At 39.7% G+C, this 15,393-nt stretch overlaps 1 protein-coding gene across 1 annotated transcript; it reads left to right on the forward strand.

Annotated features, from left to right (window-relative positions):
• Positions 1 to 536: 536 nt before the first annotated feature.
• ASMT (acetylserotonin O-methyltransferase) lies at positions 537 to 15,016 on the forward strand. The gene is made up of 8 exons (XM_072994411.2): positions 537 to 804; positions 2,788 to 2,962; positions 4,672 to 4,801; positions 7,329 to 7,397; positions 8,871 to 8,989; positions 11,320 to 11,460; positions 12,258 to 12,380; positions 14,078 to 15,016. The coding sequence occupies exons 1-8, from the start codon at positions 733 to 735 to the stop codon at positions 14,287 to 14,289; spliced, it is 1,041 nt and encodes a 346-aa protein (XP_072850512.2). The 5' UTR covers positions 537 to 732; the 3' UTR covers positions 14,290 to 15,016.
• The last annotated feature ends 377 nt before the right edge of the window (positions 15,017 to 15,393 follow it).

Raw genomic sequence — 15,393 nt, forward strand, 5'->3', positions numbered from 1 at the left:
GAAATGCAGAAAACGGAGGCTCCCCCAGCCTGTCTCATTATGGCTATCACTGAAGTAGAGTACTAGCCATGCCAGTCAGGAAAAACCAAAACTATCATTCAAACAGCACCTGTTAGTATCTCCTTATTCCTCTTTTAATAAAACAAAATCCTGAAGAAAAAAAATCTCTCACCATCCCAGCACACTGCTGGAAAAGGGAGAGCATATATTTTCATTGCCAAGTTAATAACTTAATCAAAGGGTGGGCAAAATGGAACCTATTAAATATTGCTGGATTACAATCCCTGTTCTCTTGAATCAAATAATGTCGACGAACGCTGCAAATTCTGATCCAGAAAGCACCTGGAGGAGTGTCTTGTGCCTGCCTCTCCCTAACTCATCCAAAGCCCTTGATAACATAGGTTGTATACACAAATAATAGAAAATGCCATTTCCATGTAATACTCAATTTATCTGGAAGACTTGGGATTGCACTGGGGTAGCATTTCGTTTTAGGTCCATTTTAGTTTGAGCTCATAAGCCCAGAGCAGCGTGTTTTTTTAAGAAAGAGAAGCAAAGAAAAGAAAGAAAAGGACAGCCTGTATCAGCATTATCAGTGGGAATACTGCGCATATGTTCTGAACGGTATTAAGACAGTTAAACAGGACTGCGCGGAGTCATCTGTCCTACAGGCAAAAGAGGCTTATTTAAAGGAAGTGGCAAAGAGGATTTCTCAGCGAGCACGGCAGAAAAATGAACTCTGGAGAAGAACTTGAGTATCCTCGAATCCTAATTCAATATCAAAATGGATTTTTAATATCAAAGGTAAGACTTGCAAAAAATATATATTCAGAAACACTAGAAATAGGGAAAGATGCTTGTTATTCTAGCTGGGTAACTGACATGAGCATAAACCTATAGTATCTACAGGGGCAAAGCTTTTAACTCACTAATGTAACAGTTTTAATCTGAATTGGAACAGTGAACATTAGCAGCGTGGATTGAAATGTATGGCAATTTGAGATGTTGGACCTGCACTAAAATCGTTGGTCTGAGACTCCTGACTACTGTGACTATGAGAAAGACACAAGATCAAATCAAATCAGATTGGGGCTGAACATTTTCCTAAATTATAATCAAATTACAATCTATTTCCCTGTGTAATCACACCTGAATTGGTTTATTTTCTCTCGCTTTTTTCATCGTCCAGCGTTCCCTTTGTGCAGAAAAATTAGTGACATCAAAGACCTTGGTAGTAAGTTTACTGTATAGCCTTCTTACCACTTCTACTTTTGCATTGTGAAAGAAAATGGTTGCCTAGTGCGCAACCAGCTTAGAAGACGGGACTGCCTGGTTGTGCAGCCAAAAGTTGGGAGTTCACACGCACACTGTGCTGCCCAGGACAGCGTTGGTGACATCAACCTGAGGGTGTGTGGTTGATGGGGTTAAAGGCCCTGCCACTTCTGGGGCCTTGGGCAACCCTAAGGTTCTGAGAGGACCTGCAGAAGGAGAGACAGGTAAACTACTTCTGAGTAGTTTATACTTAGAAAATCCCAGGAGGGTTACCATAAATCAGAATCAATTTGAATACATATAATTATTGTGAGTAGTAGCATTCGACAATTTGTGCCCTAATTTGAACTTGTTTCTTTTCTAGCATGAAGCTTTAGCGACAGAACCATTCTAGTTTGGTGTTCTTTTTCATCACGCCACAACAGATATGTTGACCACCCGCATAGTACCATTGCTTTGCATGATTTTTCACTAGGGTGAAATGAGAAGCCCTTAAGTGTGCATCAACTAAATAAAACCTCCCATGAAACTGTAAGGTCCAGGCTACAGAAAAATACGACGATTTTGCATGCCCAGATAGAAGCTGGGAACGGCTCTTAAAAACACTTTTTTCATATTTGCTAGGAAATAATAGGCATAAATTATGTTAGTAATGCCTGCAAGTGCAATACAGGTATAAGCAAATTGCCGCAGGTTAAAAAAATATATCAGTGTTTGTGCTGTGCATGTAACTCATCACATAACAGATAATATTTACACATTGAGGAAATTTACCTCAAAATTATGCCACTTGTATTATGCTAGTGTAAATTGCAATGTATTTTTGACAAATGATAAATAATTTATCACTAATTTTAAATGGGGTATAAATCATGCCTAAAATATCTATGGTGAAGGAAAATGTGACAGGGCTTGGGTCCTGGATACTTGAAGGACCACCTCCTTCCATATGAGCCTACCCGGCAGTTAAGATCTAGCCAGGGGGCCCTTTTGAAAGAGCCGTCCCTTAAGGAGGTAAGAGGGATGGCTTGTAGACAAAGGGCCTTCTCGGCAGCTGCCCCCAGACTATGGAACGCCCTTCCAACTGAAATTCGTCTGGCGCCAACGTTGATGACATTTTGGCACCAGGTCAAAACCTTCCTGTTCCAGAAGGCTTTTAATTAAAATAACATCAACTGTGGGTCCTGATGATGGCAATTTTAATTGTATTTTAATTGTATTTTAATCATTTTATTTTTATTGTATTGAATTTTAATTATTGTAAGCCGCCCAGAGACCTCTGGGTAGAGTGGGTGGCATATAAATAAATAAATAAATAAATAAATAAATAAATAAATAAATAAATAAATAATGATTTCATGGCTATCTTGATAGAATTATCATCATGAAAGGGAGAAGTCTGTTGCCAGGAGAAAATAACCAAAATACTGTAATCTACAGCTTCTTTTCATCTTCAACCTCCCTCACAAACCTGTGCCTTCTCAGCCTGTATCCTGCTCTTTCTGTTGCTTCTAGGTGATGTTTGCTGCCTGTGAGTTGGGAATATTTGACCTCTTGAGAGAGTCAGCAGAGAGCCTATCCTCGAAGGTCATTGCGGAAAGACTGGGGAGTAGCCTTCATGGGATGGAGCGGCTTCTGGATGCCTGTGTGGGTTTAAAGCTTCTGAGCATAGAAGTGAAACAGGAAGGAGGTAATAGTGTAGTTAGTCAGTGTTCCAGCCCAAAGCAGTCAATGACCATTTTAGTAAAAATTTAAAAGAAAAGGTAATACTTGGTATTCAGAAGTAACTAAAACTATTGCCTCTTTACTGACTTAAAAACACAGGAGTGCTGCTCGGTCTGTGGTATGAAAGACATTTCAGTGGTGGAACTGACCACATCCCATAGCTTTAAGTAACTTTTACAGTTACTTAAAAGTTACCCCTCATTAAACTACCTCAAAGTAACTTAACTACATTAGAAAAAAGGAACTTATTACAAGTAACTTAAAATGAGAGTTACTTCCAAACTTTGGACCAGTATGCACAGCTTGAAAAGACCATTCAAAGTTGCACTTGACAATGGCCCTCTTGGTAAAGGCCACAAATACTACAAGATAAAATGTAGTCTAGGCCACTGGTTCTTAACCTTGGGTTACTCAGGAGTTTTGGACTGCAACTCCCAGAAGCCTTCACCACCAACTGTGCTGGCTGGGGTTTCTGGGAGTTGCAGTTCAAAAACATCCGAGTAACAAAGGTTAAGAACCACTGGTCTAGGCTCAGTATTTGCCTTGATTTTTTTAAAAGCTGAGTTCAAGGGGAAAGGACAAGAGCGTTCAAGATTGTGGAACTATTCGGAGAATGAGGACAAGGGCTGGAGCATGAGGGTTTTGCCGGAGGGCAAAGTGGCACTTGCCACGCCTCAAATCCTAAATGTTAATGTATTGATTATATTAACATGTACAGACAAACACACTGTGTGAAAAGAAGGATGCCAGAGTTGAGAATGGATGTTGTTGTTGTTTAGTCGCTAAGTTGTGTCCGACTCTTCGTGACCCCATGGACCAGAGCACGCCACGCCCTCCTGTCTTCCACTGCCTCCTGGGGTTGGGTCAAATCCAAATGGATACTTTACTCTTTTGTCCCAATTATTCCTATTGACCACATAAATAGGGCTATAGTTAAATTATGGAATTTGCTTCCACAAAATGATAGTGACCATGACCAATAATGGGATGGCTTCAAAAGGCAATCAGAGAGCTGAATGGGGAAGAAAAGGCTATCGCTGGCTACTAGTCATAGCGGCTACATAATACCTCTGCCAGGGGAGGCAGCAGACTTCTCTATACTGTACTCATTTGTGGAAAACAGAAGCAGGAGGGGGACTACCAGTCCTCCTGGTAGGCTTCCTATGGCCATCTGGCTGACCACTGTGGAGACAAATGGCCAAACTCCATAGTCCTTTGGTCTGGCCTGCTAAGGTTCTTACATTTTCTAAATGAGTGCTATGCACTTTATTTTCTTTGTGCAAGAACCTGTTCACAAAGAGTTGTCTCTTTTCACTTTACAGTTTGTTCCCATTTAGCTTTTGGGAGTATTTTAAAGATCATCTGCAACATGTTCTTTTGAATGGAATCCAACTGCTGCCATAACAAATGGGATCAGAAATGATAAAACCATTCTTCACAAGATATATAATAAAGCTGTCAGTTGAACTGGCATTCCAAACTTGGTGTTGATGAATAGTTTCAATCCTAGATGTCTCTTGAGAGGATGTCATAAAAAATGACTATGACCCAGGGAAAAGAACAGAGTAGATATTTTTTTTCTTGCTATTAAGCTGAAAATGACTGACAGAAATGTTGTTATTGCTGTATAAATCATTGATTTCCCTCCTTTCCCTTTTTTTTTTTTTTTTAAAGCTTTTTACAGAAACACGGATATATCTAATCTCTACCTCACAAAATCTGGTCCAAAGTCTCAGTATTACAATTTGATGTACTACTCCAAAACCATCTATCTGTGCTGGCACTACCTGGCAGATGCTGTAAGGTGAGGCAGATGAGGGAGCTGAGGTTGCTAACCGGAAAAAAGTGTTGTTCGTATGTGCTGTCAAGTCATATCAAATATACAGTGACCCTACCGGGCTTTTCAAGGAACATGAGGTATTTAAGGAGTGGTTCTCCCATGATCACCCCTCAACTATGTTTTTATAGAGAAGCAAGGATTTAAATCCAAATTTCCTGAAGCCTAGTCCAACATGCTGTTCACTACACCACATTGGCCTTCAAGTCTAGAGGCCTGTGGAAAATTCATTACGGTGAAGGTGAGCTTAGGAATATTTGGAAAAAGATTTCCCACCTTATTTATTTATTTATTTATTTATTTATTTATTTATTTATTTATTTATTTATTTATTTATTTATTTATTTATTTATTTGACTTATATACCGCCTCATAGCACTACAAGCACTCTCCGGGCGGTTTACAATTTTTAATTATACAGGCTACACATTGCCCCCCCATCAAGCTGGGTACTCATTTTACCGACCTCGGAAGGATGGAAGGCTGAGTCAACCTTGAGCCGGCTACCTGGGATTTGAACCCCAGGTCGTGAGCACAGTTTTAGCTGCAGTTTTATGCAGTGAACGACGGCATCCCCTCTGCCTTTATCTTTCTCTTCAGGAAAAACTGGGGGAATATAATTGTTTTTACTGTTAATTATGTAGGGAAGAATACAAGTGTTTACTTTTTCCCCGAAGACCGCTACAGAATTCATACTGGTGTATTGTTACTTGTATCTGTTTTCTTCTGCATACAGACTATTGAAATTGCAAAACTGCTAAGTCTCAGAAGGTAACCTATTGCAGGTGTGAGGAAACCACCTAGGGAATGCATAGTCATGGCAACGCTATTTGTGGAGACAATTCGCAGGGGGATACTAGATAGAAGGAATTGGCAATGTAGGTGTTGAGATAACAGTCAACTCTGTTGTGTGAGAAGGAACAAAACAAAGATGAATCAGGCTAGATTTTTTCCCTCTCATGGGAAACACCATATGGTTCCACATATGGCTTTCTGTGATGTTATTATTATGAGCAGCACAATTATGAATCCCTCCTGCTCAATCCATAACGAGACAGAGAAGAGCTGTGCAGTTGTGGGCATTTTGATGCATATAGATATTTATACAGATACGCAGGATCTAGGATCACATTTGCCTTGTTTTTCAGACTATGCTTTTATAAAAGAAACACAACATTTAACATTTACAAGTTAATATGCTGGAAAGTTGGTTATTGGTAATCTAGAGGAAGTAATAAAGAATGATGAGGTAATGAAATTTGGGGGAAAGCAGAAGGAGGAAACCTCAAGGAGCAGAGAAATTTATGTATGAAATTGTCACCTTTTTTCATAAAAGGCAATAAAATTATAAAAATAAGACTGGTTAATTAGATTTAGTGTATCAACATTTGTTCAAAATGTACAAAGTACAGTACCTCACTTGGTGTGAACATGGTAGACCCATTTCATATCTATTGGTTCTAAAATAGCTTTATACTACTTATACTGAAGAAGTTAGCTAAAATATGCCAGGGTTGACAAATAATTTTTTTTTGCTTTTGGAAGCTTTCTCTCTCTGTGTCCTCAGGGAACAATTGCCTGGATACAAAACACAGCACAGGTACATACTCTGCTTTCGTGATCACAACTTCCATCACCTAACCACAAACCACCATCTAACCCTTTCATGGATTTGAGAATATAGCCAACTTTTAGGGATGTAAAGGAGTGATAAATGGCCTCAATGGTCTTACAGGCCTCTTCCAACTCAACTTTCTTTTTTTTAAACTCCTGTACAGTTCACTGGCACATGTAGCTCTGTCAGCTGAATGATGAAAAGAGCTTCGTGTGCAGCTGCCGCTTGCACTATTGGGGAAAGAATTCCCTCTAGCTCACTTAAGACTCAGCTTGGTAGTCGCAGAATCTCTTTCAGCACTTGCTATGGGAAATCAAAATGCACCTGTTCTCCAAGAGTTCTCACCAGTGTTGACATGCTGGTATGCGTGCAGTGAGGGTGCTAGCATCACAAGCCACCTCTCTTATTTATAATGTGGAAGACTATAGCCCGGGAAAGGAACTCTGTTCCTCCTTCTTTCCCACCAACCAAATTTCAGGCTAGTTCCAGACATGAGTTCTTCATTTTTGCTATTGATTTCACGACGTGCAACTAGCATAGCAAGGCTATTTCCTTTTTGTATTCGCGAAGGCGAATATTTCCTTTTTCTTTTTACAGGTTTATTTCACTTTATCCCATCTTCTCCGGTGGTCAGGGCATTATGGCATATCATGGTATCCCATTTGGCTTACCCACCAACTTACCCCTTCCCTCCTCCTCTATTTGTCCAGATATCAACACTTACAACACAAACCAACACAATGTAAATTTTAATTGCCATGCATTCAATGTCAGATTCTTCATAGGTGGAACAGCAGTTTTATATAAAAATAAAGATATATTGAAAGATAAGTTGACAGCTAATTTATGCTCCTCTTTTAATTTTTTTTTATTCTTAAGGGAAGGGAAAAACCAATATGAAAGAGCATTTGGTATTTCACCAAAAGATGTCTTTGACGCTCTTTACAGGTAAGGCTTCCAGTCAATACATTAATACCAGAAATTGCTGTTGTCTTTGAAAAACTGTTTTTGAAGATTACCATTCTCAGTTTCATATGATCAAATATTGATCATTTCATATTTTCTTAAATGTGACTTTTTCTCATAACGGCTTATCTACAGTTAAGTTCCTTGATGGCAATATAATATGCAAAATATAACGTTTTATAATGTACCCTGATGGGTTAGTTTTTATATGGTTTTCAGGTGTGTAAAACTACACACATCCTGCAGGTAAAAGAAATAAATGCTTTGATATGTACTGTAATTCCATGATTTCTTCTGGGTGTAGATACAACAGTTCATGTATGAATTCTTCTGCCTAAAGGAGATTTTTGAAGATTGCTATTCTCAGTTTCATATTTCTGCCTAAAAGAGATGCTTTGTCTATGCAACAGATGTGACAAACACATGCCTCTGTTAGTTCTCAGATCTGCCCTTCCCTTAAATGAGTGGGACAGTGGACCCTCGACTTACGCAGGGCTCCACCTGCAGACTTTTCGAGTTATAGACTTCTCCGGCTGCAAAATTTGGCTTGTGGCCAGAGAATCGACCTATGGACCAGAAGGAGGAGGCGGGAAAGTGCCAAATTCAAATTTGGCACTTCGCCCGCCTCCCCCTTCTGGTCCGTAGGCTGCTGATCGTGCCTCTGGATGCCTTCCAGGGCTTCTCCGCCACCATGGGAGGCATCTCAGAGGTCCCCCCCTGCCGCCGCCAGGTAGTAGGCCCAGTCTACCAGGCTTTCCCGAGGAGTAGACTGGGCCTACCGGGGGAAGCCCTCCCCTGGTAGGCCCAGTGTATCCTGGGAAAGCTGTCGCCGCCGCCGGATGACCTCCAAGAGGCCTCCCATGGCAGTGGAGAAGCCCTTGGAAGGCTTTGCCAGTGGCGACAGCCGGGGACCCCCGTGAGGGCTCCGGCAGTGGCGGGGAAGCCCTTGGAGGGCTTTGGCAGTGGCGAGAGATCCCTTCGGACTGGTAAGGTGCTGCTTTTTGCATTTCTTTTCCTTTTTTGGTGGGTGGGTATTTTTTTTCTTTAGCCGGTTATGGATTAATGGGTTTTCAATGCATTCCTATGGGAAATGGACCCTTGACCTACGGAGTTTTCGACCTGCAGTCACCGTTCCAATACGGATTAATTCCGTCAGTCGAGGGTCCACTATATGTGCAAGAGCCTTATGCATTCATGCATGGAAAAACAGACAGTCTATTTATTTATTTATTTATTTATTTATTTATTTATTTATTTATATCCTGCCTATCTGGTCTTGCGACCACTCTAGGCGGCTTACAAATACAACAATAAATATAAAAAAAGCATTTTTAACTAGAATAGCAATATTTAAAGTGTCACTTAAGATATATCTCAAAATATTAATCTATGTGTATATCGGTCTATGTCTATATCTGCCATAATCTTATTGGTTAAAGTATTTCAAATTTTTAGATCAGAGGAAGAAATGACAATGTTCATGCATGGATTGAATGCAGTTTGGAGCATATGTGGCAGAGATGTGGTCACTGCATTTGATCTTTCTCCATTCATGGTAATTTATGATCTTGGAGGTAAGTTCCTAGAGAATTTTTTAAAGGTGTCTTCATGGTTTGCTATGGACTACTGAGCTCCAAGCTATCTTGCATTCAGCAGCCCACAGTTTTAGGCACGGAAGCTACTGTGCAGAAGCTTCTAAAAATGTGAGTAGCAGATCTTACAGACTTGCTGGCTTCGGTTCCAGAGTTTTAGTCTCTGTATCAAGTAGAATACATTGCTGGAGATCACAGCAGAGCCAGTCTCAGCCTTACTACAGTGGCTGGCATGTTGGCTCACAGTTTCAGCAATGTCTACAGGCACAGAAGATCCATTTTATAGCATCAAAAACAATGTGGCTTGAAGTGGGGCTCTTTGTTCCTTCACTACCACATGGAAACCATTTCCATGTGTACCTCAATTTCCTCCTAGGCCAGGCCTGTTATAAGGAAGCATTTCAAATCAAGCAGGCATCATTGTCTCCACAGGGGCCGGTGTTAATGGAATGCCTGTAAGCAGGTCAAAGTTCTACCTTCTGTGACCAAATATTCCCAAAGACCAGAGATTCCCCATTTCTCATATAAACCTTTTTATCAAGAACCAGTTTCCCCACCCTAAATTGGCACAAGTGGAAGACCCATTTCTTTTTTCAAACTCCCTGGGGGTGAATGGGGGAGAGCAGCCATGAGGAAACAATTTAAACATCTCAGACACTGTGGTCCCAATATGGATGAAGAGTCATGTAATTATGTCTAGCTAAAAAAGAAAGGAGCTTCAGCAGCAGAGCCTAGATGTATTGCACCACAGAGTTCAGAATTTTGTACAGCCTGGCATTACTATGTGCCTTAGTGATGTTAGAATACCCTCCCCCTTCTCTTGTTGTCCTCCATTTAGGTCTCCTCAGTGGCCTTAGCTGTAGCCATCAGCTTTATTTTTCTAGAAATTCCATTTTGAAGAATTTTCTATTCTTAACACATTGGCTGGCCTTGCACTGGTGTGGGGCCACTGAATCAGTGAGGATTTGATGAGTCAACTCCTCTTCATGATCTGTTGATTGATTCAGATGGGCCTACTCTAGTTGCATACTTAATCGGCCCATTTGAATCAATAGGTTTTACAGAGGAGTTGACTCCCCAAATTCCCATTAAGTCAATGGCTCTACTGTTGCTACGCAACAGGATTTCAGCCAGTGTCAGTAAACAAACAAAAACCTAAAGCCAAAAAAAAAAAAAACACAACAACCTCTATCCCTCTCTAAATCAAGGCACTGGCATGCACAAAATTATGGTAATATGCAAATAACAATTCTACAATGCATACTGTCACATATAACAACAATGCATTTCTGTTTGTATTTTGGAGAATAAATAATAATGGCCAGTATCCTATAGTGAAGTTCTGCCTGCACAACAGGAGTGAGGTCACCATCCACAGTGGATTGCCACTGATTTCTTGATTGGGCGATGTGTATGACTCACATAATACAAAATTATGTGTAGTTCTAAACTGAAGAATTAGAAGTGGTAACCATGTTAGTCTGCGCTTTGGCTATCAGGCCAAAAAACAAAAGCAAAATAAAAAATACAGAAGATAAAAACATAGTGGTATCTTAAAGACTAACTGCTATATTTTAATGTCAGCTTTCTTGAACAAGTCCACTTTCTCAGACATAATAGTTGGGACTGAATGGGACTACAGCTTGCTGATGGTGTGTCATCCCATATCTGGTAACGATCTTTTTCTTACCAGGTGTGAAATGCCACACTGTCAACAACTTGCACCCAGGGAACAGTCTCTTTGTTTTAAGGCCATGTATAAATGTGTAAATATATGCGATGTCGTCTGAGTGGATTTATCCACGAAAGCTCACATTAAAATATAGCAGTCTTTAAGGTGCCACAACATTTTTCTTGTATTTTTGTTTCTGATATGATAAATTGAAGAAGTAACTCTTCAATCAGTGGTAGTTTGTTGTGGAACAAGGCAACAAGATAGTAATTTTTTTTTAATAATAATAATAATAATAATAATAATAATAATAATAATAATAATAATAATAATAATAATAATAATAATAATAATGATAATGATAATGATAATGATAATGATAATAATAATAATAATAATAATAATAATAATAATAATAATAATAATAATAATAATAATAATAATAATAATAATAATAATAATAATAATAATAATAATAATAATATATTAAAGTGCAAAGACTTTTTGATATAGCCTTGCAGTTCATACCGCTGTTATGCCTGCGTAGTTGAGGTCCTTACACAGACTGTGAGAGACCAGAGAGTGCTACATGAGTATGGATTTTGTATGCCCAAAATCACGCTTTATTTTCTCTGCAAAGGAGGAGGAGGCGCCTTGGCTCAGGAATGTGTTTCACAGTATCCAAACTGTACAGTTACAATTTTTGACCTTCCTAAAGTGATAGAAACAGCAAAGAAGCATTTTGTGTCTTCAGAAGAACAACGGATTACTTTTCATGAAGGTATACATGGAGTTCATATTTCCATTAAATCCTATTTCAACCAGAAATTTTCCCTCTGTAAATTTATTTATTTATTTATTTATTTATTTATTTATTTATTTATTTATTTATTTATTTATTTATTTATTTATTTATTTATTTAATACCCCGCCTATCTGGTCAATTGTGACCACTCTAGGTGGCTTACAACTAAATTCTTCTCCCCCTCTGTAGAAAGTAGGTCCAGGAGTAGTCATAGTTTCTTCATCTGAATTTCGCTTGTATGAATGAATATAACTTGATGTGTTAAATGTTATAAAAGCTTAAACATTCATTTAAATTAGAGGTGGACAAATAGAAGCCTGGGGGCCACATATGGCCCTCCAGGGCTGTGCTTGCACTCTCCAGCTGCCACTGCAAAAGATTTTCCACCAATAAAATGAAGTGAAATGAAACTATCGTATCCTGCCCTTGGGAGGTTCCAGAAATTGTGCTTTTGCAAAAGTGTGGGGGTGCATCAGCTGGTTTCCCATCTTCTCTCTTGATAATGGACAACCCATAAAAATGAAACCAGAAGTGGACTTCCAGTAACAGTCTGATTTTTAAAAACAAATTTTAAATATATACACACCCAATATATACAGCATTCCTTGTAGCTAAAATATGTTTCATATTTTTATGTGATAAAAAAATAAGTCCTTAACTGTGGATCTACAAAGGGTCTGTGAAGTATATCTCAAAATGTTGCAGGATGCAATATCACTTGTTAATCATAAATAAATGGGTTCTCTCATTTTTCCCTCCACATTTGAATACAGGGGACTTTTTTAAAGATCCAATTCCAGAAGCTGACCTGTACATTTTAGCAAGGATCCTCCATGACTGGACAGATGAGAAATGTGTACATCTTCTCACAAAAGTGCAGAATGTCTGCAAACCTGGTATGTTTGTGTCTACAATACGTAAAAGACTGCCTGTATTAAACTCATCATGTCAAAAGTCAAGTCCTATTATTTCTGCATGTCCACTGTTTTCCAGTAATTCCAGATTTCATATTCCACTCTTGGAAATACAGGGACTGAACAATATATTTTGGTAGCTGTCTACACAAATATGATTCCCAACAGGTTTTGAAGAAATCCTTTATCAAGGGAAAATGCTTATGAAACCTGCAGTGAATATGGTACATTGCACCAAGCAGCTTTCATTAAGCAGCATGAAACATGCTGTGTATCTTGATAAGGATTTTTGCTGAATTATACCTAAGCAACTGGTTTTATTGATCCTTTTTCATCTCAAAGCAAAAATTATCTTTAATAGTTGTTCAAAGATGGGGCAAGACTAAGGGAAGAGGAGAAGGGAAGCAGGGAGTGGGGAAGGGAGAAAATGGAATAGAAGGGGCAGAGGGAGAGAGGAGCAATGTAAAAAGTACTTTTGCTTCCCCTTACCCTCTGCAGACAATAAGGGAAAGTTCTTAATAGCTAGCTGATCGGACTACAAGGTGTTGTTTGTGCAACAGACCTTTTGTAGCCTGATCCACTCCACAGCCAAAAGGACCAGTATGGACAGGCCCATAGAATAGTCGAGTTGGTAGGGGACTATAAGGCCATTGAGTCCAACCCCCTGTTCAATGCTATCTAGCATTGTAGGCCTTTTTAGGAACTTAGAGGAAAGGTATAGGCCAGGGGGTAGGCAGAACGCCATCAGTAACTGGCTTTACACTCCAGGGACTCTTGACAAATCTTCTAATGAAACACATCAAAAAAGATGTCTCCTATAAAAAGGTAATTTTTATATTTTCCACTCCACATGTTTCTTCAACTGGAAAGGGCTGCAGTTATTCTCTTATAGCAACAACGGTCATCCTGTAATGCACGGGTAGGCAACTGGGGGGCTCCAGATGTTCTTGGCTTACGACCCTCCATCAACCCTAGCCAACACAACCAAGGAGGACAGATTATGAGAGTAACAGTCCAACAACATCTGGAGGGCCACACTTCCTCCTTTTCCAGTTTAATGCCCCAAAGGTTTAATTTACAGCAGATGCAAATGGCTTATAGCCCTCTAGATCAGGGTCTCCAAGCTTTATACAGTGAGGGCCACACCATATATTTTCAAAGTTTTTGAGGCCAAAGGAACAGGAATGTGTGTGTGCGTGCACGTATGCACGGCTGCCCGCCTGCACAAACTCATCCACCTACATGCACCCCCCCCCCGCATGCACGGGTTGAACGGAGCAAGCTGAACAAAAGAGTAACATGGGCCGATGTGGCCCGCAGGCGATAGAGACACCTGCTCTACATGTAGTTCTCATCAGCCTAAGCCATGATGACCCATCATGATGGGATTTTGACAGCTTAGTTCAATGATTAGAAAAATCTGTTGTCACCCTTGTATAATAACCTACCATTAGTTTCTTTCCAAGTAGAGATTTACTTTATAGGGACAGTATAAAAATACATGCCTCCATTCAAAGTCAGGTGGTGATTTTGCATCATGTAATTCTGTGTTGCTGTTATTGCTGGTTAAACATAAGCCTCATTTTACTGAATTACTGAGTGGGTGATAGAGGCCACATGGGTCCAACATGTGTCAAAATGCTGACTTCATGAATCTTCTATGTTACATCTCAACATAGGTGGTGGAGTTTTACTGGTTGAAACACTTCTGAATGAAGACAAAAGCGGGCCATTGGAAAGCCAGCTCTACTCTGTTAACATGCTGGTTCAAACAGAAGGAAAAGAACGGACCCCAACAGAGTACAGCAATCTACTTACAGCAGCTGGTTTCAAGGAGGTTGAAATCAAGAAGACTGGAAAGCTCTATGATGCCATTTTAGGAAGGAAATAATATAATCTGTACTGTTTAGATCATAACATGCAAATAAAGTACGAATAATAATAGAGTTTGATTCAAGTGGGGAGAAATGCAATTCACTTCAATAGTTCAGAATAGCAATTATAATATCAATGGCGAACGAACAGCTAAAACGTGTTACAGTACTTATTTATTTAATTACAGTCTAATTAGCTTAAAACACCACCTACCTGGCCTTTTCTCTTTAGAGTCTCATCCTAAGCTTGCCTTACATTTTGCATAGTACATAATTTTAAAAGTAACCCCCCCCTCAGCTTTTGTCTAGGGAAAGTGTATTGTTGTGAAGTGCTAAAACCACACCAAAGGTGAAAGATCAGTAATGGAGCAGTGGCTAACAGTTCAGTGGGAGCACAATATTAAAAACCCTACATGGGTGGCAGGCAACGTTCTCAAGAGGACACTTGCAGCAAAGAAGGCAATGGACCCAATTTGGTCCTAGCTTGGACAATGTGAATATGTTGTAAAGCATAGATGGACGACTTTTGACCCTCCAGGTATCGTTAGTCTGCAACTTTTTCGTTCACTGCTGGCTGTGCTTGCTAAGGCTGATGGGAACTGTAGTCCAGCAACATCAAGAGGGCCACAGTTTGCCCACCTCTGTTATAGTCCAAAATTAAAACTGTTGTGGTACAATTTGTGTGTTTCTGTATTAATGTTTCACAGGAAGGAATAAAAAAAATCCCTTCAGTTTAAAACAAAACATTTATGTTTGAAGTCTTGAATTTGTAAAGCCAGGACGACTCAGATCGCACATCATCCTCCTTACCATGTTAAGAACTGGGAACATTCAGAAGTCCCGTGGCAACGCAAGTCCACGTGTGGAACTTGGAGGGCTATGCTCCCTATGTACCCCATCTCCTTTGGCTTCTTCCCCTCAAGAAAAGCCCCGTCACATACTCTAGTCAAGTGGATGTGGAAGGTAATTTTTTCAGGACATCCCGTCTCCACCCAGTTGTTTTGGGTGCCTGAGAGGGTTTCCCCTCCAAAAACCTGAAACTTTTGAAGAACAGACCTTGTGGGGACAAATACCTGGTGAAATTGCTTCACATGCCACTAAAGAGCAAGAGAAAGTGTTTC

The sequence above is a fragment of the Pogona vitticeps genome, chromosome 3, assembly GCF_051106095.1.
Source record: "Pogona vitticeps strain Pit_001003342236 chromosome 3, PviZW2.1, whole genome shotgun sequence".
Taxonomy (NCBI): Eukaryota; Metazoa; Chordata; class Lepidosauria; order Squamata; family Agamidae; genus Pogona; species Pogona vitticeps.